The sequence below is a fragment of the Cebus imitator genome, unplaced genomic scaffold (assembly GCF_001604975.1).
Source record: "Cebus imitator isolate Cc_AM_T3 unplaced genomic scaffold, Cebus_imitator-1.0 Scaffold317, whole genome shotgun sequence".
NCBI lineage: Eukaryota > Metazoa > Chordata > Mammalia > Primates > Cebidae > Cebus > Cebus imitator.
This window is the reverse complement of record NW_016107632.1, coordinates 145,076-171,437: the sequence shown is the minus strand read 5'-3', so window position 1 is coordinate 171,437 and position 26,362 is coordinate 145,076. Positions and strand designations below refer to the sequence as shown.

The following is a 26,362-nucleotide window of genomic DNA, read 5'->3' as shown; positions in this document are numbered from 1 at the left end:
GACATTGGCTCTTAGGAGAACGGCGACATTGGCTCTTAGGAGAACGGCGACATTGGCTCTTAGGAGAACGGCGACATTGGCTCTTAGGAGAACGGTGACATTGGCTCTTAGGAGAACAGTGTGTTAACCTCTCTCATGGTCACAGGATGGCTGTCCTGGTTCTAGTCATCAGATCTGTTCACGGTAGAAAGGTGAGTAAAGTCAGAAGGAGACACTAGCCACCTGTGAACCTTTTTATTGGGAAATGGAATGCTTCCCTATGGAACTTTTTGGGCATTCCTAGGTCACATGGTCACCTCTGACTACAAGGTAGTCTGGGAAATCAGAGACTTGGATCATCATGATTGGTTTAGATCTTGGATCATGATTTATTTGCAGGGACGAGGACACTGCAATTACAAACAAAATTAATGTCAGGAAAAATGGGGTGTAGGCGGAGACATGTAAGGAGGCAGCCTTCCACTCTGCGGGTTCAGGGAAAGCTTTGCAGAAGATGTGCATTTGAGCTCAGCCACGAAGGAGGAGCTGGCATTGGTATGAAAAGAAGGTAGGAGGCCAGGTACGGTGGCTCACACCTGTAATCCCAGCACTTTGAGAGACTGAGGTGGGCGAATCACCTAACATTAGGACTTTGAGACCAGACTGGCCAGCATGGCAAAACCGTGTCTCTACTGAATATCCAAAAACTAGCCAGGTGTGGTGGTTCATGCCTATAGTCCCAGTTACTGGGGAGGCTGATAGGGGAAAATTATTTAAACCTGGGACGCAGATGTTGCACTGAGCTGAGATGGCATCATTGCACTCCAGGCTGAACGACAAGAGTGAGACCCTGTCTCAGAATAAATAAATGGATGGATGGATGGATGGATGGATGGATGGACAGACAGACAGACAGACATTGTAGAGAGAAAGTAAGGACATTCTAGCAAGGGGGAGAGCATATGAAAAGGCACAGCATCATGAGAGACAGGTTTAAGAAATACCATGAATGCCTTTTAGCCTGGATATAGAGCTGGAATCCTAAGTAGGAGGCAGTTTGCAGCAGGCTTACCTGTCAGGCTAGGTGTTATTCTGTGGGAGTGTTGAGATGGAGACCTGCTTTCCATGCCTTTTATCCCAGTAATGTGGAAGAGATAAGATCCATGCTCTTACTCACCCAGCATTTGGATACAGGCCCTCATTTCTTTGCTCTTTGGCACCATTACTCTTATGAACCCTCCGGGATCTAAGTGCATCTGAAGTATTGGCTGAACTCTTTCCATAGCCTTGTCCTTGTACTGAGGTCTTGTTTCTTCCTTTGAACTGCCTTTCCTGTGCCCTTGATTGGTGATAGAGTTTCTCATGTCTCCTTTAATCACATTGACTTCTGCCGCCTTCCCAGATGATGTTTAAGTTTCCTGGACAGTAATCAATTTCTGCCAATTTTCTCTGGCTCACTAGAGACTGACTCCAAGTCTACACATACACTCAGCCTTTATAGGCATTTCAGATCCAATCAGATCACACTCCTGGGGCCCCTGATGCTTGGCAGCTCCTGCAGCCCACCTGGCATGCAACCTCCATTCTCCCTCGCTCTGGTTCCTGCCAGACTGGAGGCTCAGCCTGTGTATCTGGGAAATCCTAAATCTCCCTGCACCCTTAGCATCCCAGGTATGGGTATTAGAAAGGGAAGGTAGGTTTCATTTCTGATTCTGTCACCTTACAGAAATCTCATGTTCATTTCTGTAAACAGAGTCATTTAATGATGACAGATATGGGACAAATAAGGGACACAGATTTCTAAGTTTTCTATCTGCTCGGGTTCAAATCCTCCTAATTTCTAGCCATGTAACTTCAGGCAACCTACTAAATGTTCTTCACCTGAAAGGTAACATAGTAAGAGCATCCTTTGTCTCATGGAGTTGTGTAAAGAGAAACAAGCTGTTAGAAGCAAAGTTTTCAGAGCAGCGCCTGGCATACAGTAAGCATCTGATATATGTTAGCTGCTAATAATAATAATTATTATTACAACTGTGATAACATGCCTCAGAAAGTGGAACAAGTTGTGATAGATTTTCATCACAAACCTTGTAAATCCACATGCACATATCAGCTCCTCACAAAAATCTATTTTGGGTGCATTCTCCAATGTCACTCTGTCTCAGACGTGAACGCCTGTCAGTAAATGTCTACACCCCTAGCTTGCTGCCCCCAAGCCAGCAATGATGGGTGATTCTTTCCCTCAAGGGACCAGAACATGACATTTCTTAGGAGTCAGACAAGCACTGATAAAAAATACCAGCAACACAGGATCCTAAGACAGATTTTCAGAGTGAGGAATGTGGTGTAGTGGAAAGAGCAGTGGCCCGGGAGACAGAAGCTGGCTTCTGCTTCCACCTCTGCTGTGTGACTCAGGGTAAGTCACCTTCCCACTCTGGGTCTTGGTTTCTTTGCACTTAATGTGACCCCACCCAGGAAGAATCACCAACAGCCTCTTTAAATGCACGTTATCATACTCGAAGTTTTAAATGGACAGTTTTGTGCTACCTTCCTCTCTTTATAAGTTGTAAGTTTCAGAAAGAGAGTTACGGTCTCTCGTGTGTATATCTGCATTCACAGCCCCTAGATCAGTGTCTGGCACAGAGTCAGTGCTCATCTTACTGTATGTTGAATGACTAAATGAGATATAATAGAAAACGATTTCTGAGTGTGATGGTTAATACTGAGTGTCAACTTGATGAGATTGAAGGACACAAAGTATTGTTCCCGGGTGTGTCTGTGAGGGTGTTGCCAAAAGAGATTAACATTTGAGTCAGTGGACTGGAGAAGGCAGATCCACCCTTAATCTGGTGGTCACAGTCTAATCAGCTGCCATTGAACATAAAGTAGGCAGAAAAGTGTGAAAAGGAGAAACTGGCCCAGCCTCCCAGGCTACCTGTCTTACCCATGCTGGATGCTTCCTGCCCTCGAACATCAGACTTCAAGTTCTTCAGTTTTGGGACCTGGACTGGCTTCCTTGCTCCTTAGCTTGCAGGTAGCCTATTGTGGGACCTTGTGATTGTGTAAGTTACTACTTAATAAATTCCTTTCTATATCTATCCTATTAGTTCTGCCCCTCTAGAGACCCCTAATACACTGAGCAAGACAGGTCTGATTTTGTATTAAGCTTGAACACATACTCACTTAGTCACCCTGGGCTAGTCTGAGGCTCAGACTCATCCTCTATAAAACGGAAATGATAATAGAAACCAGGTTGTTTTGATTGAATGTGATCCCATGATCACATTCATGAATTTTGAGGGGGAATGGAGACAAGACAGTCCATTACATTTAATAACGCTATTCAACTCCTGCAGGAGAGAGAAGGGCAGTAGGGGGCTGTTGAGGAAAAGGTGAGAACTATTTTGTTTCCTTTATAATCCCATGATCACATTCAATTTAGAGAAGTAAATAATAGGTATTATGTATTTCATATCCAATATGTGTATATGGATACATACATATATAAAAAACCCTGGCCTGGCCGGACTCAGTGGCTCATGCCTGTAATCTCAGCACTTTGGGAGACTGAGGCATGAGGATCGCTTCAGTTCAGGAGTTTGAGACCAGCCTGGGGAACACAGTGAGACCTCCTCTCTACAAAAAATAAACAAAATTAGCCGGGTGTGGCGGCACCTGCCTGTAGTCCCAGCCACTCGGGAGCCTGAGGTGGGAGGATTACTTCGGTCTGGTAGATTGAGGCTGCAGTGAGTCCAGATGCACCACCATGCTCCAGCCCGGGTGATACAGCAAGACCGTGTCTCCAAAACAAACAGAAAACACCTAGCCTAATTTCTAACATAGCATGGGTGTTAAATACGTGATAGCTGTTTCAGTTGGTACAGATATATTTGCAGTTTTTGTAATATTATTAAAGGCAAAAACCACAATTCCTTTTACACCAAACTAAATATTATTGAGATCCTAGCACAAGGTAATGGAGTATTCTATGGCCTGATGATTGAAAACTCAGGTGCAAAATGTAAATATGAATATACCTTAATAGATTTTTGAATGGGCTTAACTGTCAGAGGGAGCGGCATTGCAAAGCACTCTTCAGAACCCCCTATGCTTGTCAATGACCTCACCATCCTCTTCCCCATCTTCCTTCTTACGTGACACTAGCACTTGCCCGTAGTAAATACACAAACCCAGATCTAGTTTGTGAATACACAAACTAGACAGATGTAGAGCGGGATGAGGCTTGATGAGCTCACACATGGCTTGGGGTGTGTTGTGGGGCACCAAGGGACCTGGGTCCTAGTCCCAACCCTGACTTGGCACAGACGCACTATGTGATCTTGGGCAGACTCATTTCTCTGTAAATTTCACTATCCTCATCTGTAAAATGCTCAGCCCTTTAGGACTAGATTGGATAGTAGTTAGGAACCTCAGGTTTAGGCTTTAGAGCCGGCTTCCAGTCTCACCTCTGCAACTTACAAGCTGTGAGATATAGGCAAGTCACTTACCATCTCCATTAAGTGGACAATGGGATTCAAATGGGCTTGTTTGGAGGATTTCATGAGACCATGTCTCTAAAGAACCTGGCAGATTTGTGCACAATACATTAAGCTTTGTTTGTCTGGGGGCCCATAAGCCAGCCCTTCTTTCCACTTAGTTTAAGTTTCTCCCTGTTGAGGAAGCTTACATTTCCTTAGTCAGATCCACATCCATCGGTCTTCCTGCTGGCTCAGCACTTGGAAAGTACCGGAATCGTTCGCAGAGAAGACACGATCCCCACTGGGTGTGAGTGACAGCAGCCCACATGCAGTTACTTTAATGCATGGCCAAGGATCTTCTCATGCCCAGATTGAATGTGTTCTCAGGGGAGAGTCTCTCCTCTCCTACCCTTCAAAAGGCACGAGAAGACAACCACACATTGGATACTCATTCTTCCCTGAAATGTAAGCCTCACCAAGTAGTTTCATTCCTGCCAGACCTCTCTGTACCACCCTGAATGCTGAGTGCTTGCTTCCTGACTGATGCTGGCAGGAAGGAGAAAGGAGGGCGGAACTCCTCCTTCCCTGCCCATCTTTGAGAGAGAAGGAAACCCGCACTTACGGAGGCACTCTGACATACAAGCACTGAGCTAGGCATTTGTTTAACTCTCTTACCTAGTTTGTCAGGCTTGCTGATCCCCTCCTTACACTTGAGGAAACAGGTTCCAAGGAGAGAAACCAGTTGTCCAGTCCCAGCTAAGTAAAGAGCATAGCTGGGATTCAGACCTCGGCTGGTCTGAGGTCCACAGTTCTTTCTCTGGATACTTTATCGTTGTTGGTTATGGAAGGCTGGGGGGGATGTGGTTTGTACCAAACAGATTTCCCATTATTCATTATGCCATGAGAGAGAAAACTGGTCTTCTAGAGCAGTATTTATCCAGCCATCTTCAATGAGTATTGCAAATGCACATTCCCAAAACAGAGGGCAGAGGGAGCTGGGCCTTCCAGTCTTCTCTTCAGATAGCAGCTCTGGACCCTGCTGTAGACTCTCATAGACAGAATCCCACCAAAGGGGAATGAGGAAGTGACTGAGCTGTGGACACCCAGTTCCTTCCTTCAGTGTCTTAGTCCTATCTGGCTGCTGGGTGTTTATTTCTCAGTTCTGGAGGCTGGGAAGTCCAAGGTTAGGGCGCTGGCAGATTCAGTGTCTGGTGAGGGTATGCTTTCCAGTTCGTAGTTGGCACGTTTTCCATCTGTCCTCACGTGGTGGAAGCGGGCAAGGGAGCACTTTGGGGTCTCTCTTCTAAGGGCGCTAATACCACTCATGAGGGTTCTTCCCTTGTGACCAAAGGACTTCTCAAAGATCCCGCCTCCTAATGCCATCACCTTGGCAATTAGGCTTTTGACATGTGACCTTTGTGGGGGAGTGGGAGACAGTCCATTACATTTGATACACTGTTCAACTCGCACAGGAGGAGAGAGTAAGGGCAGCAGGGGGCTATTGAGGGAAAGGCGATTTTGTTTCCTCTATAAAAGCTTGGCTTCCGTCCTCCACTCTAGAGAGGAAAGAACAGGGGCCTGGGAATCAGACATGCTTATGTCTGAAACCTAGTTCCCATGTTTACCAGCTAGGTGGCCAAAGGCAAGTCACTTTTGCACCGTTTCTTCCTCTCTGTGACTGCATGCCTTGCTAGGGTCATTGTGAGGACTAAAAGCAGCCAGTGAATATAAAACTGCTGGTGAAGTGTTCAACCCATGGGTGAGCCCCCCAGGAGAAGACTCCCAGCCGAGGGCGTGAACAGTGGCCACTCAATACAGGCTTCCTTTTCCAGTCACAGGTGTCCTGTGGAGGGTTCTCTGGGGACTGTGGTCAGGTATTCATGCCATTGCACTGGGCTCAGCCTTGCCTTGGTGTCTGCTGAGGAACATTGAGAATATGATCATTTATCACCAGGGCCCCCATCGCAGCGTGGTCCCCTTGGAGTCTTTTCTGGCTTAGCTGTTTCTGAGACTGTGTGATTTCCCTCACCTGGACTCTCTCTGTCCCATGAGACACTCAGACTGTAGGTGCTGCAGATGCTGTAGGTGCTGCTTCCACCCATCATTCAGGGTTCAGCTCATGTGGCTCAGCTGGGAGAGCCCATGTGCCTGGCCCAGTCATCTGTTCTCGGTCCCTGTGTGCTGATCTCAGACATGGTGCAGGCCAGTGAGAAGTTAAACAGGTGGACTCTGGAGCCAGGCTTCAGAGGTTCTGTGGCCACAGGCAAACTACAGAGTCTATCTGTGCCTCTATTTCCCCATCTGCAAAATGGAGTTCATAACAGTGCTGCCCGTTAGGCCTGTTATGAGTATGAAATAAACTAATGCAAATTATGTCTTACTAATCACAGTTATTCTGTAGTAATAATGAATCATTTTAATACTAACAATGAATGCTACTAGATATTAATAATTAATTAAGGTGCTTCCTTAGAACGAAGTTTAGTACCATTAAGTATTCTAGGCCAGGCATGGTCACTTACTTATAATCCCAGCACTTTTAGAGACTGAGGTGGGAGGATCACTTGAGCCCAGAAGTTTGAGACCAGCCTGGGCAACATGGCAAAACCCTCTCTCTACAAAAAAACACAAAAATTAGACAGGCATAGTGGTATGTGCCTGGTCCCAAATATTCAGGGGGCTGAGGTGGGAGGGTCACCTGAGCCCAGGAGGTCAAGGCTGCAGTGAGCCAAGAGTGCCCTTTTTTATGACTGTGTCATAAACAAATTAATAGTCTGTAAATATTTTATTGCTTTTCCCAGATTTGCATTTCTTGTGCATATCTTGTCTCTCCAACCAAATGTCCCCAAGGCCTTTTCTCTTGACCAGATGTTACAACGGACTCATAACTGTCATCGCAGGTTCCAGGTTTACGCCTCCCACCCTGCGACCTGCCTCTTCCCCATTATAATCAGACTGATCTTTGTGACACCTAGAGTTACGGATGTTCCTCCTCCTGAATTTCTGCAGTGCCTGCAATCTGAGTGCTGAGCATGGGTCGGTCCAGGGCTGGACCCCACGACCCCACTACCACCCGCACCTCCCCACATCTTTCCATCCCTTGTGTTCCAGCTAAAGCACTTGGGTTCTCATGTTCTAAATGAGCCACCCCACCCCACCCCACCCCACCCCACATGTCTTTCCTCCGCCCCGTCCCCCTCAAACTCTAGCACAGGCATCTCCTTCTTTGATACTTCTCTGGCCATTCTTCAGCTCACGTTTCTTCTTTTTTGTTTATTGAGTTGGAGTCTTGCTTTGTCTCCCAGGCTGGAGTGCAGTCGCATGATCTCGGCTCACTGCAACCTCCGCCTCCCGGGTTCAAGTGATTTCTCGTGCCTCAGCCTCCTGAGTAACTGGGACTATAGGCGCCTGCCGCCACGCCCAGCTAATTTTTGTATTTTTAGTAGAGACGGAGTTTCGCCATGTTGGCCAGGCTGGTCTCGAACTCCTGACCTCAGGTGATCCACCCACCTTGGCCTCCCAAAGTGCTGAGATTACAGGCATGAGCCACGGTGCTTGGCTTCTCATTTCTCTTGATCCTCTGTCCATTATCACATTCGCATGACCTGTTTGTAGACACTTCCCCAACTGACCATGAGCGTGCCAAGGGAGGGCCCAGCGTCCCATGCCTCTGGAGACTTCCCAGCCCTGTGTACCCTATTCACTCAGTAGTCAGAACCAGCATCTTTTGAGCACTTTCCACGTGCTACGCAGTATTTGCATGCTTCATAGGCATGAACTTGATTATATTTCAAAAAGCTTTATGAGACACTGTATCATGCAACATCCTGGCTGGAGGCAGACACCACAGCAATTTGAACAGAGAATTTAATCTTTAAAAATAGTTATTAAGCATAAAGTGTTCAATTGGTTCAAGAAGCGCACTACCCTAGAGCTGAAGGAACGGGAGAAGAGGTGGAAATGACGAAAACCTGGGGCCAGGACTCAGACCTCTAGGATGGGGTCATCAGCCAATTCCAGAGGCAGCATCACTGGGCCGAGAAGCAGGGACTGTGTAGCATGTTCTGAGTGTGGGGAAACTGCAAAATGGATTTTTCCTGCTGCTGCAGGAAAGAGTTGCCACTGCTGGGCTGGAAAAATGGGACTGGGGTGATGCCCAAAAGGACAAGAAGCAACAGGAGGAGCAAGTGCCTTACTCCTCTTCCAGACCCTTGATGTCCTAGTCATGCCCCTTCTGGGAAGCAACTACTGGCAGCAGGTGGCCAAGCAGAAACACGGTTTGCAGAGTCGTGGCCTAAGCATCCCATCTTAGGACGGAGAGATAACAACGTGATAACTGGCACAGATTATTCCCATTTCACAGTTGGGGAAACGGAGGCACAGAGATTCAGTCACTTGCACGACATTAAAGGACTACGTAGAGCAGAGTCAGGGTTTGATCCCATCTGACCTGGCCTCAGAGCCCTTTCTCGTAACCGCTCTACCACAGTGTTGAATGAGTGATCGAACAGACTCTCAAATCATGCTTAGCCCAGTGCTGAGCTGCGGCTTCCTACATGTGTGAGGGTCCTCTCCCACCTGCCTGCCTCCTTATCTCCCTGCCAGGTCATTCACTGGAACTCCCCCAAGAAGCTCCGGGTGAAGAACAAGCACGTGGAGTTTTTTCGCAACCTCTACCTGACCTTCCTGGAGTACGACGGCAATCTTCTGAGGCGGGAACTGTTTGGCTGCCCCAGTGAGGCTGATGTCAACAGTGAAAATGTAAGTGGCTGGCAAGGCTCGCCGGGGAAGGGGCGGCTTCTCTCCTCATCCAGCAAGGATGTCCCCCGTGCCGGGCTGTGAGTAGGGCAGGACCTAGATGAACACGATGTCGCTGGTGGCGTTGTGTCTGGTGGGGGAGCCGGGTGCGTCAGCAGTTCCCTCGAAGGCTGATCCCCGTGGACGCAGACGAGGAACATTTACCCAGACGAGGTGAAGCCAGAAGGGAGTTTCTAAGCAGAGGGAACAATGAGCAAAACCGCCAGTGAATGAAAGATAAATGTCTTTCATTTATCTCACAATCTCACAAAATACTGACAGTCAGTCTCAGCGTTGCTCCTTGTCCACAAACGCTCCACTCCAGCGTTTTTGTGGACATGATATCCACATGAGAGACCCAGGATTCGATGTAGTCAGTGTGTGGGGAAGCACTGGCTCCTTTAGGGGTCAGCATGGTTGGCTGAAGACAGTGTTAGGCAGATACTGAGTCACCGCCATAGCTACAGGCTATGACAGCTGCTCCCGTTCCTTCACCATTTATGATTTGTAATTTCTTCATATGTTGTATCTCATTTGATGTTCATAGAAACCCACCTTTTATATATATATATATATATATTTTTTTTTTTTTTTTTTTTTTTTTNTTTTTTTTCTGAGAGGGAGTCTTGCTGTGTCACTGAGGCTGGAGTGCAGTGGTGCAATCTCAGCTCACCGCAACCTCCACTTCCCAGGTTTAATCAATTCTCCTGCCTCAGCCTTCCGAGTAGCTGGGATTATAGTTGAGCGTCACCACACCCGGCTAGTTTTTTGTATTTTTAGTAAAGACGGGGTTTCACGGTGTTAACCAGAATAGTGTCGATCTCCTGACCTCGTGATCTGCCCCCCTCAGCCTCCCAAAGTGCTGGGATTACAGGCGTGAGCCACCATGCCTGGCTGAAAACACACTTTTTAGAGTTGAATAAATTAAGGCACAGTGAGATTAGGCAGGTTGCCCATGGTCTCACGGCAAACAAGGAGCAACGTTGAGACTGACTGTCAGTATTTTGTGAGATTGTGAGAAGAGGCCCTTTAACAGAAAAAGCAGGGCATGTGGAGTCAGGCTGACCTGGGTTTGTCTTTAATTCCTTTCAGTAACTACCTGCGTGACCTCAGATAAGTGACTCAACCTCTGTGCCTCACTTTCCTCAACTGTCAAATGGGGAATAAAAACTTTTGCGTGGCTGGGTGCGGTGACTCACACCTGTAATCCCAGCACTTTGGGAGGTCGAGGTGGGCAGATCACCTGAGGTTAGGAGTTCCAGACCAGCCTGGCCAACATGGTGAAATCCTGTCTCCACTAAAAATACAAAAATTAGCCAAGTGTGGTGGGCATTTATAATCCCAGCTACATGGGAGGCCGAGGCAGGACAAACGCTTGAACCTGGGAGTCAGAAGTTGCAATGAGCTGAGATCATGCCACTGCACTCCAGCCTGGATAACAGAGTGAGACTCTGTCTCAAAAAAAAAAAAAAAAAGGAAAAAAAAACTTAAATGAGGTTTTTGAAAGTAGCTGAGAAGTTGCATGCAAATCACCTAGCTCGGTGTTGGCCCTGTGTTAGATGCTTAGTAAATATTTGCACTCTGCACTTTCCTTGACCCTTAGTATTAGACACAGAAGTATCTGGTTCATTCATTTAGGCAGCAAACATTTACTGAGCACCTTCTACTTAGTCTGCACACTGAGTATTTATAGGTGAAAAAGGACTCTGGTTCCTGATCTCATGATATTTATATTCTGGTGGAGGAGACACAGTTAATTAACTAAACTATCAGAAAAAAATGATCAGCCAGTGGTAGCTGCGACATCACAGTGTATTACTGAGCAGCTGAGCAGCTCATTGCTTTGAGGATTTCTATGAGGAGGTGACGTTGAATCTGAAACCTAAATGATATGAACAAGCTTGCCATAGAAGAGCAAGGGGAGCACATTCCAGGTGGAGGAAGTAACTGGTGCAAAGGCCCCTGAGGAATGACAGGTTCAGGGTAGGAACAGAAGAATGGCCAGTGTGCCCAGGAGCTGGTGGAAAGTGAAAGCTCAGGGAGGCAGGTTGGTAGGTTGTACATTGGGCTAAAGAGTCAGAATTTTAGGGCCAGGCATGGTGGCCCACATCTGTAATCCTAGCACTTTGGGAGGCCGAGGTGGGTGGTTCACCTGAGGTCAGGATTTTGAGACCAGTCTGGCCAACAGAGCAAAACCCTGTGTTTACTAAAAATACAAAAAAATTAGCTGGGTGTGGTGGCACATGCCTGTTATGCCAGCTACTTGGGAGGCTGAGGCAGGAGAATCACTTGAACCCAGGAGGCGGAGGTTGCAGTGAGCCAAGATCATGCCACTGCACTCCTGCATGGATGACAAAGCAAGTACCCCTCTCAAAAAAAAGTGTCAGAAATTTGATTGATTATTATTGTTGTTGTTGCTGTTTTTATGGTTATTTTGGATGTAGTGAGAATTTTTTTAGGCTCTCAACGGCAGGGCAGGGCACCTATGGAAGGACCAGAGACATGTGCCCACCTGGCCTTTTATCAGGATGGTCCTGGTCACAGTGCACCCGTGCACCTCTGTTATTGGGTCCCCAAGTCACAGTGGATCACCGCTGGCTCCTGCCCTTCTCCCCATCACCCTAGATGCCTTCTCAGCGTCTGCCCTCCTTCGCATCTGGTGATAGTAGAAAAAAAAACATTAAACACTTGACCTCTTTCAGATTCTGGGAAGCACTTAGAGGTTTCAGCAAACACTGTTCTTTCGGTTTTTGCTTCAGCTCTGTTTGCTCACATCCATATTTGTCATCATCAAGATTTGAGTGCCCATGTGGCACATTTTTCCAAACATTAAATGGAAACTCTTCTATCTCGTTTTTTTCCCCACTTCATGGAGACGGCTCCAGTAAAAAGCCTTGCAGGATGAAGCCGCAGTAATCATCCGTATCGGTGTGCTCCCATGCCATGCTGCTCAGAGTCATAAAAAATGGGGTTCCTTTTATAAGTGACTGACCAGGTTTTCTACCATCTCCTTCACCTAGGGGGATCATTGAGGTGAGGAAGTCATCGGTGGTCTTTCTTGGAATCTGTGACCATATTTATTTGCTCAGTAAGAAAGTGTGAATGCTGGCCAGTTGCTAGGAGCCACTTAGAGCACGGGGGTTGAACTTAGAGACTGGGCCGGCTCCTGTATGTAAGTGGCCTGCTGCTTCACAACGCTTAGAGATGCCAAGAGGAAGGTCTGTCCAGGCCCAGGAGGCTGATGAATGAGAGAGCAGCCCGTTCTAGGCAGTCACCATGGCTGTCATCCCAGCCTCTCTCCCCTCTCCCTTGACCACCCTGCATGGGCCACACCCACCTCCTTTTAGTGCCTTTCACATTCCAGGCTCACCATAGGACCTTCCTGCTTGCTGTTTCCATTGGTGGGAACGCCCTATCCCTTTGTGAGAGCAACCTAGCCAACAGAGCAAAACTCGGATTTGTAGGGTGATGCTTTATTGTCAAGAGGGCCTTGCTCCACCAAAGAGAATTTCCAAGTAAAGGAACCTCATCTCTTTAAAATGCAAAGCCATTAAAATAGATCATTTTTAACCAATTTGGACAAGAAACCTTGCTGCTAAAGTATATGACCTTCCTTTAGTAACCAAATACTAAACTCAGTTTAGTATTCAACTCAGTTTACAATTTTTGATGACTAAGGTTGCCATGAAAAGGCTGGAGGAAGTGAGGGGTTGGCCAGAGGAGGAGAGATACTGTTTATCCGCGCAGGAAATGGCTCCAGACTATTCAGTGCTTTTGATGCGGATTCCTTTCTGACAGCTGTCACTTTCTGTTTATCAGCTTCAGAACAACCCTTTCTGGGCTTGCCTCCTTGTTCCTTCTTTCCAAGGTAGCCAACGTACCCTTCTTCCCAAAAAAAGAGGTATCTAATTTAGAAAGACTGATGGTAAAAGAATGATCTGGGCCAGGTGTGGGGGCTCATACCTATAATCCCTGCACTTTTGGAGGCCAAAGCGGGTGGACCATTTGAGGTCAGGAGTTCAAGACCAGCCTGAATAACATGGTGTGAAACCCCGTCTCTACTAAAAATACAAAAATTAGCTGGGCGTGGTGGCCCGCAAAATTACTTGAACCCTGGAGGCGGGGGTTGCAGTGAGCTGAGATGGCACCTATGCACTGCAGCCTGGGCAACCAGAGTGAAACTCCACCTCAAAAAAAAAAAAAAAAAAGAATGATCTGTTGTTATGTTAAAAGCTAGAACATCCACAAAGTAAAAAAAATAAAAATAGATAAAAAGACTGGACACCAATGAATTTTTGAAGGTATGTGGAATTGTAAGTCAGCAGCCATTGTCTCCATCCCCCTCCACAGCAGACATCACTAATTGATGACTGCATTATTCCCCTAGGCCCAACTCCATTATCCTCCCCAAGACAGCACTCTGAGTAATCAGTGTTGATCTCCTAGCCTCCTAGTGATAGCAGGGAACCAAAGCCTGCTGGGTATCCCTAGGATGGGTATTAGTCACTCTGGTCTCTTCTGCATGAGCACAGCTCTTGGTGCTGTTCCAAGACCTTTCTCTGCTTGCTTCTAGCTTTTGGGAGTTGGAAATTTTCTGCAGGGAAAGAAAGAAACAGAAATACATCTTTAATCTTCACCACAAAGGTAGGGAGGCATTAGGAGTCACATTTCACAGATAAGGAAAGGAAGGCTTCAAAGAAATGATTGACTTGTTCAAAGCCATACAACTCCTAAGTCCTGGGGCCGAGATTAGAAACCATGTCTACCTAACTCTAAAGCAACAAGACAAGGAAGTGCTTCCCAAATGGATGTAGCTGTGTATGTCATATTAATGTAATAGTAACTTACATTATTACATATATCCAGGTTATTCCACAATTCTCCTAATTGTTATACGGATATACTTTTCTTACTCTTTCACTAACTCTTCAAGGTAGTGACTGTTATCTCCATTGTATATGGAAGGAAATAGAGGCTCAAACAAGTGAATACACAGAACAGGTTGGTGACGGAGCTGAAGCCATTATCAAGCCCTGGTTCATACTTGAGTGGTCCCTCTACAACTATTTAAAATACTCTCCTATCTGAAATTGCAAAGCCTGCCCCATATCCCAGCATTTCCTCTCTCCAGGGCTCCTTCATTTTTCTCCATAGTACTTATCACTAATATATTCATGACTTATTTATTTTTGTTGATTATGTCTCTGCCCACTAGAATGTAAGCTCTGTGACTACAGGGCTTTTTATCTGTTTTATTCATCAGTATATCTTCATTAGAGAGTGCCTGGCACCTGATACATGCGCAATAAATCTTGTTGAACAAATGAACTAGAACTAGTCCTTTTTTTTTTTTTTTTGAGACAGAGTCTTGCTCTGTCACTGCCCAGGCTGGAGTACAGTAGCACGATCTCAGCTCACTGCAAACTCCGCCTCCTGGGTTCAAGCAGTTCTCTGCCTCAGTCTCCTGAGTAGCTGGGATTACAGGTGCCTGCCACCACGCCCAGCTAAGTTTTTTGTATTTTTAGTAGAGATGGGGTTTCACCATCATGGCTGTGCTGGTCTTGAACTCCTGACCTCATGATCCACCCACCTCGGCCTCCCAAAGTGCTGGGATTATAGGCGTGAGCTACCATGCCCAGCCAACAAGTCCTTTTCTTGAGGCATTTGTGGTGTGCCAGAAACATCCCTCCACTTTAAAAATTTGGCCTAAGTTGGGCGTGGTATCTCACACCTGTAATCCCAGCACTTTGAGAGGCTGAGGCAGGAAGATCACTTGAGCCCCAGGAGTTTGAGACCAACCCAGGCAACATAGTAGGACCTTGTCTCTATGAAAAATAAGCAAAACACACATGCCTTGTGGTCCTGGCTACTCAGAAGGTTGAGGTAGGAGGATCACTTGAGTCTGGGCGGTCGAGGCTGCAGTGAGTCGAGATGGCATCACCCCACTCAAGTCTGGGTGACAGAACAAGAACCTATGGCCCTAGACCAGATCTTTGACTTTAGGCATACCTCTAGCCTTACGTGAACCTCAGTTTTCCCATCTGTACAATGGTCAGTAAATGAACCCACACCTGGCTACTTGAGGCAAGTTAAAGGGGCTAAAGTATTCAAAGTGCTATACAACGTAGGCAGTTATTGCCACGAGTATTTTCCAGAAAGCCTGCCTTGGATACCCACTCTTGTCAACTGCTGTGAGATCACTGCGTCACCTCTGAAATGAAGAAGGCTTCCAAGCTCACGTCTCTCACTCTGTGAAGGTGATGGGCCATGTTCCCCGACACTAAGCCAGCAGCATCACCTCCATTAGAAGTTAAAAATAAGACACATGTAAACAGATTCTATAAACGCTTTATGGCGTCACCCTGCAAGGCAATGCCAAGAAACAGATGGCTCTGTGGAAACAGCTGTATCTCAGAAAATCCCTGGAGAAAGCCCGGAATGCATTCCTGCTCTCACGTGTGGGCCACACGTCGCCAGCTCTTCAGTCACGCAGCAGGCAGCAGAGCCCAGGACGGACAGCACCCGGAACCCTGAGACAGGCAGGGCTGCTCAAAGCCGGTCTCCACAGACCCTGCAGGAATGTGTTAAGCTCCAGAGAGAGGGTGTGAAGGAGGAGCTGTGAGATCAAGAGACTCAGTGGACACAAGTCTGGGCCACAGTTTCCCCTTGTGGCCTGGCTGCTTCAATCCTGTTCAGCTCCAGCTTACACAGAGCCCCGTTTCACCCCTCTAGGTGCTGGCTGCCATCTCTCTGCACTTGCCAGCTGCTGGGCCTCCCTTGGCTATACAGCAGCTCCCGTGCTTCCTCTTCTTTCTGCCAGATCTCCCCCTCCCAAGTGGCGTCTCTCACTGGTGCGATTGGTAAGAAGGCATCCCTGGAATCAGGCTGCCTCATGTGAAATCCCAGGACTGCCAGCTGTGGGATTTCAGGTGATCTGCTTAAACTTCGTGCACCTCAGTTTTCTCATCTGTAAGATGGAAATCAGTTATATAGACCTGATAGACTTAAGAGGAATAAATAAGGTAAGACAAGCCAGGAGCTTAGAGCAATGTGGCAGATGGCAAAGGCCCCCCAGAATGAAGGTTTGTGTTACAGTTGCATTGTGTGTGTGATTAGTGACTGGCTTCGTTGCCTCTCCTTCTAGACCATAGCAACAATGTAAGTACAGAAACGGGAGCTCACTCCCCATTCCTAGCACAAGATTTGGCATAAAATAAGAGCCTCTAAATTGTTTGTGATGCATGGATTAATACTGATAACTGGAGGGAGGAGACCAAGCCTTTTTCTTTTTTATCCCCTCCAAGTGTAGGTCAGGGGTGGGCAGAATCTCTCTGAGCCTTCACTGAACAGTCCTGAATACAGCCCCCCACTGTATTGAGAGAATGAAAATGACCCATGGTTTGGTTTTCTTAGTAAAAAATGCTTTGACTTCCTGGAACTTGTTGATTAATACACACAGCAGACAACAAGGGAGGTGGTGAGCCGTTTCTGTCTGTGTGGCTTAATAAAATGTAAGTGCTTTGTGGAAACCACAGGGACAAGCTTGGGTTAGGTTTCAGGAGACCAGAGTTGGAGTCCCAGCTTCTCTGAGTACCTCGTGCTCTCATCTGTCAACTGGGGTAGCCTTGCCTGTCTCTTACAAGTACTGGGAGGAGAAAAAATGAAGTAAGTGGATATGAAGCCACCAAAAAGTCAAAGCACAAAGCAACATACTTGCGTGGTAATTTACTCATCGGTGATTTCACACATTGCCCCAAGACATCAGAAGGAGGGGTGTCACAGGAAGATAGAAACAGTCGCCTCTGAGATTCCCTATTTGGTTCATTGTACTGTCTCCATCACTTATAGGCCACAAGCATTCAGGTGTGCCTGTTCAGATAGCACAAACAGCTGTAATGTGGCTCAACCTGCCGGAAGTTTATTACTTGCAGAAAGTCCAAATGGGTGTTCATGATTGGCAGGTAACTTTTCTGCAGGTTGAAGGACCCAGGCTCCTTCCATCTTGTGGCTCTGCCCACCAAAGGACCCCAGCCTGCTCTACAGAATTCTCCTGCTCTGGCTACCAGCCAGGAAAAGAAAGTGAAAAAGGCTTGTGCCTGAGCGAGGCTTGAGAGTGGTGTCTGTACTAGCTAGAGCCGTTGCGGACTCCACTGGCCGGAGCTCTATTATGGAGTTATTCTTAACTGCAAGGAGGCCAGAAATACAACCTAGCTCTGTGCCCAGGAAGAGAGGAGAATCTGGATATTGGTGAGCACGGGATGTTTCTGCCACCGCAGGAAATAACATGTGTTGAGTCCTCCGCAGTCACAGAATCACCTACCATTAGAACTAGAAAAAAACCCAGAGGCTGACCAACTAGACATTGTAGTGACTTGGTTACATGTAAGAATTCAGAGGAAATAACCCTGGGTTTGAATCTCTGCTGCTCTGTTCGTAACCTTGAGCAGTGGCTAAACCTTTCAGATGACGGATGTCTTCATCTACTACACAGGACTAAGAGTGGTTCCCAATCTGTAGAGTTGGCATGAGTATTACATGAGAAAGAACCTGCAAAGCCCTCCCCACGTTACCTGGCCCAGTGAGCGTGTGATCCTTGAGAGTCACTTTATGAAGCCTAAACCCTTTGTCTCACTATTCATAGATATGACTTTCTCAAGGTCATGTATAAAATGAGTGTCAGAGACAGTCGGGTCTTGCTTTCAGTTAACCCCATAATCTCCCTCCTTAGTTTGCCCAACTGTGAACAGAGGTCTCTAAGGCCAGAGCCCAGGGATATACTTGTTCTCCCTCTGGATCCTTGGGCATAACCAGCCATCATTTCTGGCAGCTGAAAAGGTCAATCTAGGCCACTGTCCTTAAGGATGAGGAGAAATAAATGCAAACTGCTTAAAGGGCCATTTTCCCTGGAGTCCAAATCTCCCTGTGCCTCAGCTGGCTGCCCAAAGAAGCAATTTAGCAAATGCATTTTATCTCAGGAGAAATCTGTCTTTTGTTTCTGTGCCTGTGCCTCCCTTGTCAGGAACCCTCTGCTCCCTGTGGCAGTGGCCAGAGAGCAGAGTACAGGAGCATTCAGACCCTGTTAATGAAATACTCCCTCCGGCCCTGTGGCTCTCACCCGAACCCTGGGTGAAAAGGAAGCAGTTTCTTTTTTTTTTTTTTTTTTTTTTTTTTTTTTTTTTTTTTTTTTTTTTTTTTTTTTTTTTTTTTTTTTTTTTGAGATGGAGTCTTGCTTTATAGCCCAGGCTGGAGCACAGTGGCACAATCTCAACTCACTGCAACCTCTTCCTCCTGAGTTGAAGCTAATCTGCTGCCTCAGCCTCCTGTGTAACTAGGATTACAGGCGCTTACCACCACGTCCAGCTAACTTTTGTGTTTTTAGTAGAGACTGAGTTTTGCTGTGTTGGCCAGGCTGGTCTTGAACTCCTGACCTCCGGTGATCTGCCCACCTCGGCCTCCCAGTGTGCTGGAATTACAGGAGTGAGCCGCCGCATCTAGCCAAGGAGGCAGTTTCTAAACTGCTAGAGTCTTCCCCTTGAGATAACATCAGCCACACAGGAATAAGTAAGCCTCGCTTCGAACTTGAAAGGGTACATAATATAATCATAACCACTTTGCTTCGGTTTGTGTAGCACTTTACAGTTTACAAAGCACTTTTACATGCATTAGCTCATTTGAGAAAATTGCAGAGAATTAGTTAACTATAGAAAAGTTTAAGAAGCCAATAAAATTCATCTGTGAATCCACTCAGAAAATCTTTGTTAACATTGTAATGTGTTTCCTTCTATTTTTGAGTGGTTTTTTTTTCCATTTTGTGTTTTTCCTGCATTGGGACCACACTTTTTCATGCCCTGCTTCGTTCACAGAACATTATGTCTTCCACCATCTCATCTGATTCTCACTTCCATCCCCTGGGAAGATGTAATTGTGTTGTGAAATGTCCCTGGTTAGAGGTTGGAAGACTGGATTCCCGTCCCGGACTGCTGCTCACTTGCTGAAGCAGATTACTGAAAGCTCCTAAGCCTTCGTTTCCTTTTTTTTGTACAACATAGATGTGTGCTGAAGGATTAAATTGATGAAGCAATGCACCTGAAAACATTTAGCGTTGCGCCTGTCACGTGGTAGGTACCCAGATCATATTAGCTGGATCAAGGTGCAAAGCACCACGTAGATGAGAAATGAGCTTGAAACTTCAAGGACGGCATCTGGTTGGCCCAGAGTCCTGTGGACAGGTATGTCTGACAGCATACCTGAATTTCTGCAGTACACACTGTGGTTGGTAAATGACAATATTCCCTAGATAATACCCTGTAAACATTGCGAGGGTTACAAGTGAGCCTGGCATGTGGAAGCCACTGAACCCTATTACTGGTTCCATGATGTTTAGAGCTAGAGGCGGCCTCTTCCCAGGACCTCCCTAGTCAGTCCCATTAGGGCAAGGTGTACTTTGGAAGTTCTGCGAGCACCTCCGTCGATCTGTGCTCCCTCTCCTAACATGCAGGGGCTGAGCACATGCAGCAGAGGCTTGCCGAATATCCAAGATGGATAACATCAGCCACGCAGTCAGCAATAAGCAAACCTAGATTAGAATTTGAAAAGGTACATGATATAATCATAACCACATTGCTTAGGTTTCTGTAGCACTTAAGAGCTTACAAAACACTTTACATGCATTAGCTCATTTGAGAAAATTGCAGGGAATTAATTAACTACGGAAAAGTATAAAGAAGCCAATAAAATTCATCTGTGAATCCACCACTCAGGAAATCTTCATTAACATTGGATATAGAACCTGGATATTTTAGGTTGAGTTTCAGATGGTTCAGAAATGAAGGGGATACAGCTCCTGCTGTTAGGAACTCACCATATGGATGCTTTTTGAAACGTGATTCCTGGAGCCATTTACCTAGAAATGTCTTTTCCCCCAACTCAAGGGTATGTAACTCTTGAGCATATAAAGGGGAGAAGAGGCCGGGCACGGTGGCTCTCGCCTGTAATCCCAGCACTTTGGGAGGCCGAGGCAGGAGGATCATCTGAGGTCAGGAGTGCAAAACCAAGCTGGCCAACATGATGAGACCCCATCTCTACTGAAAACACAAAAATTAGCTGGGCATGGTGGTGAGTGCCTGTAATCCCAGCTACTCGGGAGGCTGAGGCAGGAGAATCGCGTGTATCTGGCAAGGTGAAGGTTGCAGTGAGCCGAGATTATGCCACTGCCCTCCAGCCTGTGCAACAGAGCAAGACTCCATCTCAATCAATCAACTAATCAGTGAATAAAGGGATGAGAAACCCCCATATACACATGTGTTTCTCACCTTCCACTCACTGATGCTCTTTCCCCCATGGTGAAGACCAGCTACTTGTTTAAAGCCTCGTCAAAAAAGGGCCCACTTCTCCGCACACATTCACCTACCACACTCACACCCACACACATTTCCACCCTTCTCTTCGTTGAACTGGCAGCCATTCATTCTTCTGAATGTATTAAAACAGAAGCCAAAATCAAAGAAAAACAAAAGCCAACCCTGCTCTTGCACAGAATTCTGGAGATGTTTATTCTCCAGTGGGGGATAATTCTTGTGCTTTTCTGCAGTATGGGTGAGGGAGGTGAGGAGCATAGCAGTTGGTTACGTTTTCTCCTGGGAGGCAACATTACTGTTTATAGGCATATTTGAGGCCCTCAAGGAGAAGGCCAGAGGAACTCTAATGTTCATTAAATATTCCTGCCCACCAGGCCCTTGCCATACATTCTCCTTCAGGTGACTTTTGAGGACAAAAAGGACAGTCCACATACGTGTCTTCAGGGACCCAGGTGTCTCCCTTTCGTGTGATAATAGCTATGATAATAAGTGACATCTGTTGAATCTTTTCTTCCACCTCTGTTTCTCTGTATGCAGCATCTTTTAGAATTTTCTGTAACCTTCTGGGGTAGTGAGTATTGGCACCCTCATTTTACAGCTGAGGACTCTGAGGCTCAGAAAGTTTAGGCCACTCACCCAGCTAACCTGAGATCATCCAGGCAGGAGTGGGTTAGAAGCAGTAGCCTTAGCCTCTGTGCTGCGTCTACGTCTTCACATGAGGCCAAGCACGCGTCTTTCCTGAAGCAGCAGCATGGTGGTGGAGGGGCACAGACCCAGGTTTGACGCCTCCACCCTTCTCAACTGACAGATGAGGCTGCAAGTGACTCACAGGGGGCTCTGGGGAGGAAAGGAAATCACCTGTACCCAGCACCTCACGTGGACCTTGGCACATGCTTGTTTGCTTTCCAAAAGCTTTTCAGCCATCACAGACCTTTGGATGCAAATATCGAAGCAAATGATGGGCTGAAGAATGGGCTTATTGATCATTTTCTGTGCATATAATTAGAGGACACAAAAGGAAAATTGGAAGGATAGGTCTTCATAGGGATTACGGTTTTTTTTGTATACAGCAAATACTTTTCGGGCATCCAACACATGGTATCGTGCACCTGTCACAAGCTCGGTACTGTGCTCGGGACAATGGTGAAGTGTCACAGTCTTGCCAGGAAAGTTGCCCTTAAGTAATTTCGGTTCAAGTCGACAAATGCTTTAATGAACTTACGAAGTGAGCGCTCGTGGAGCGCCGAGAAGAAATGGATTGCTTCTACCTAGCAGGATCAACAGAGGTCTCACAGGAGTAGGTGCCATCTGGGCTGAATCTTGAAAGGTAACTGGAAGGTTTTTTAGGCAGAGGAGAGTGGAGTGAGGTGAGGGAAGGCATTGCCAGGAGGGAAGAGCATGGCACCAGACAAATTCCCGGAGGTGTGAGGGAAAGGCAGGTTTGGGTAGCACAGAGATCATTGATGAGGGCACTCTGCTCCCCAGACACAGAGTGCTTAAGCGTGATGGGTCAGAGAGAACGGTCCATAATTGTCAACAAGGAAATCTGGATTTAATCCTACAGGTCAGAAGGAAGCAGTGAGTTCATAGATCTTAGATGGAATGAGCATTTCAGCTTTCTTGTCTTATATTAAACTGTTGGCATGGTGAGAATCTTCAAATAGACAAGGACAGCAAATTGACTTGAAAAGCTGAGTATCCCTAATTGCATCCTTTTAACAGTTAAAAAATTTTAGAGATAGCTGAGAATGTTTCACAGCTCATTGGATCTCAGCCAGTTTCCCAAGCTGCACTTGGAAATGTGGAAGTGCATTTCGAGTTGCACAGGGCTGTCTGGAGAATGCTACAAGCATTTCATGGGCAGGAGCTCGGGAGGTTTACTGCCCTTCAATATGCAGGACAGTTCCCCATAATAAAAAAAATGCCCCCCACAAAATACCAATAGCACTCTATCAGTATGTATTGCTCAAAACCAGTAAGACTACAGTGGCCTTCAAGAAAAAGTATTTATTGGCTGGGCATGGTAGCTCACACCTGTAATCCCAGCACTCTGGGAGGCCGAGGCGGGTGGATTGCCTGAGGTCAGGAGTTCAAGATCAGCCTGGCAAACTTGGTGAAACTCTATCTCTCCTAAAACTACAGAAATTAGCCAGTCGTGGTGGTGAGCGCCTGTGATCTCAGCTACTTGGGAGGCTTAGGCTGGAGAATCACTTGAACCCAAGAGACAGAGGTTACAGTGAGCCGAGATTGCACCACTGCACTCCAGCCTGGGCAACAGAGCGAGACTGGCTCAAAACGAAGTATTTCTTGAGGCAGCTGGGCTGGGCTGGCTTGCATGACTCGGGCAGTTGGGGAGGATCTGCTCTGCCCCAAATGTCTCATCTCCCAGCAAGCTGGCCTCAGCATCTTCTCATGGCATTGGTAGGGGTGCAAGAAACACTTTCTCTTGAGGTCTAGCCTTAAGACCGGGACAGTGTTACTTCCCCCGCTTATTCAAGGCTCGCAGAATAAACTGTGCCTCTTTAGTAAGCACCACTGCAAAAGGCAAGGATATCTGGGGTGGCAGGGGGTGGGGGAGAAAGAAGGAATTGGAGCAATTAATGCTATCATCTTCCATAGCACACATCTTGAGAAATAACGCCATCAAGTAACCTGTCAAGGCAATGGTCTTAACAGGCACAAGGCTATCCAGAAGCAAGTTCATATATTTTCTCGTCAACTGCTACAATGCTGATACGGGGATTTTAAAAAGTTCACCTCCTTAGAAAAATGTTTTCTGATATTTGGCTAGGTTGGTAACCCTTGCCATGGAAACTTCCATCTGTATTCTCACGTGTGATAGACACAACTGGTTTAACAGAAAAAAAGAAACAAAATTGGAACCGGCCCTGTGATCTTTGGCAATTTATCATTGTTTTAAAAGTTGATTTTTACGGAAATACAGATTGCTTTTTATAAGGCCTCCCATTCTAAGTGCATGGTTTGATGAATTTTCACAAAAGTGCACATCCACGTACCCATCGCCCCAGTCATGGCGGAGCGGGTTTCTGTCACTCCCAACCCCCTCTTGCCTCTTCCCGGGCCCCTCCCCTGCCCAACATGCCCTGGTCCAATTTTTGTCACTGTGGATTAGCTTTTTGCTAAGTTGTATCACTTTTTAATTTCAGTTCTTCAACTATAAAACATACATCATCATACCTGCCTGGTAGGGGTTCCCATGAGAGGTATCCCTTAGGCAGCTGCACATGTGCGCATCTGTGTAGCTGCCTCTGTACATCTGAAATGTTAACTCCTTAGCTCCCTGTCAGCAGCTGTGCCTGCCTTTTCACAAGTTGGTGAAGGAAGAGAGGACAGTTAGTTAAATGACTTCTACAAGCAGATGAATGAAGTAAGACTTTAACAGGGCTCAAAAAAAGAGAAGAGAAAAAAGTATGGGTGCCAAGATTCTGATTCAACCTAGGTGAAACGAAAGGAAAAGAGCTGTTGTTTGTTTATGTGTTGGTTGTGGGTTTTCTTCCGAGACCTGGTACAAAGGTTGAAATCAGTAGCTTAGGGTGAGAAAAGCATCAGGCACACGGTGGTTCTTTTCAGTTTGACTGTTTTCTTCTTTGGACGTTTTCCTGTGTTACTTGTTTTTGTTGTTGTTGTTTTTTACAGAGTCTCTGTCATCCAGGCCGGAGTACAGTGGTATAATCTCAGCTCACTGCAACCTCTGCCTCCCAGGTTCAAGAGATTCTGTTGGCTCAGCCTCCTGAGTAGCTGGGATTACAGGCTCCCGCCACCACGCCCACCTAATTATTGTATTTTTTGTGGAGTTGGGGTTTCACCATGTTGGCCAGGCTGGTCTCGAACTCCTGACCTCAGGTGATCCGCCTGGCTTGGCCTCCCAAAGTGCCGGGATAACAGGAATGAGCCACCATGTCCGGGTCATTTCCCTGTGCTATTTGAAATTGTTATGCTGAGTTGTCTAAGAAAACATTTCTCATTTTTTTCTAAGAAGTTTCTGTTTGGTTATATATTTTTCAGTGAGCACCACTGAGTTTGTTCTTAACTAAGAGGGGACTTGTCTCTCAGGTGCTAAAGGCATCCTCGTTTTTATTTGTTTTGTTTTGAAACAGGGTTTTGTTCTGTAGCCCAGGCTGGAATGCAGTGGCGCCATTTCAGCCCACTGCAACCTCCGCATCCCGGACACGGATGATTCCCCCATCTCAGCCTCCTGAGTACCACTACAGCCACACACCTCCACGCCCACCTCATTTTTCTAATTTCCGTAGAAACAGGGTTTTGCCTTGTGCCCAGGTTGGTCTTGAACTCCCGGGCTCAAGCAATCTGCTTGGCTCGGCCTTCCAACATGCTGGCATTACAGGTGTGAGCCACAGCACCTGGTCCCTAGGCATCTGATTTTTACCATCACCTTTTTGAAATTAGATTACGTTGCAGAGGGAAATAAAAGTGGTGATCCCATCCATGTATGCCTGACCCATCGGCAATCTGCCTGGGTAAGAAACTCAGGGAGGGCCGGGCCCAAGGGGCTCATGGGCCCCTCAGACCTCTTATTCATGTGCCCAAGACCTCTCTCGTACCCCGCAGCTCCAGAAGCAGCTGTCTGAGCTGGACGAGGACGACCTGTGCTATGAGTTCCGGCGAGAGCGCTTCACTGTCCACCGCACCCACCTCTACTTCCTGCACTACGAGTATGAGCCTGCGGCGGACAGCACGGACGTCACCCTGGTCGCTCAGCTGTCCATGGACAGGTATGGCAGATGGCCTCGCCTGCCCCAGCCTCCTCACTGCAGCTCTTTGCATGGAGGATAGACAATGGTGAAGGGTGTGCTCACTTTCGTAGCACATATGCTAAGATTGGAAGATGGAGAAGGAAGAGATGGCGCGTGGGTTTAGAATATTGAAGCCTGATAAGGGCGCGATATGTCCCATCCCCTCCTCCAGCGGCTCTTGCCTTGTTGTTGAACGAGGATAGATGAAAGGATCGATTCTTAAGAAGTAGAGCCCTACTCGAACTACCTCAGGAAAAGGGGGAGTGGCTGCTTGTTTTCCTTCTTTGTGTGTTGATGAAACAAACATCCATCCAGCACTTCCCGTCAGTACTGACATGAGCTCCGCCCTGATGTAGCTTACGGGCCAATGCACTGCTTCCCAACCTTGTCCAGGGAGATTGAATCACCTCGGGAGTTGCATAACATCCTCATGTCCAGGCTGCCTTGCAGACCAGTTAAGTAAGGATCTTTGTAGAATACAGCCCTTGGCATTTGTTTTTATTTTTGGTTGGGGGGTGGGTAGGGCAGGGGATGGAGTCTTGCTCTGTCACGCAGGCTGGAGTGCAGTGGCACGATCTCATCTCACTGCAGCCTCTGCCTCCGGGGTTCAAGTAATTCTTTTGCCTGAACCTTCCGAGTAGCTGGGATTACAGGCACACGCCTCTGTGCTTGGCTAATTTTCTGTATTTTAGTAGAGAAGGGGTTTCACTGTGTTCCCCAGGCTGGCCTCAAACTCCTAAGCTCAGGCAGTCCACCCACCTCAGCCTCCCAAAGTGCTAAGATTACAGGCATGAGCCACCGTGCCCGGCCGGCATTGTTTTAAGCTTATAATGTGTAGCCAGGGCTGAAAATGTGGAGCTAGTGACATAAACAGCAATAACAGTTTTTAAGAATGACCGTAATTGCATAAGTGATTTGAAGGAACTGGGAGGATAATCCCGGTGCCGGGTTTAGAAGCTTCTTTAGGTAGTGTGGT

General features: G+C 46.9%; 1 protein-coding gene across 2 annotated transcripts in view; it reads left to right on the top strand.

Moving 5' to 3' along the window:
* Positions 1–26,362, top strand: part of LARGE1 (LARGE xylosyl- and glucuronyltransferase 1) — a 568,765-nt gene that overhangs the window by 496,131 nt on the left and 46,272 nt on the right. For both annotated transcript variants that reach the window (XM_017504007.2, XM_037729772.1), the window contains 2 exons: positions 9,063–9,218; positions 25,202–25,365. In XM_017504007.2, coding sequence (XP_017359496.1) covers positions 9,063–9,218; positions 25,202–25,365 — 320 coding nt within the window. The remainder of the gene's footprint in view (positions 1–9,062; positions 9,219–25,201; positions 25,366–26,362) is intronic.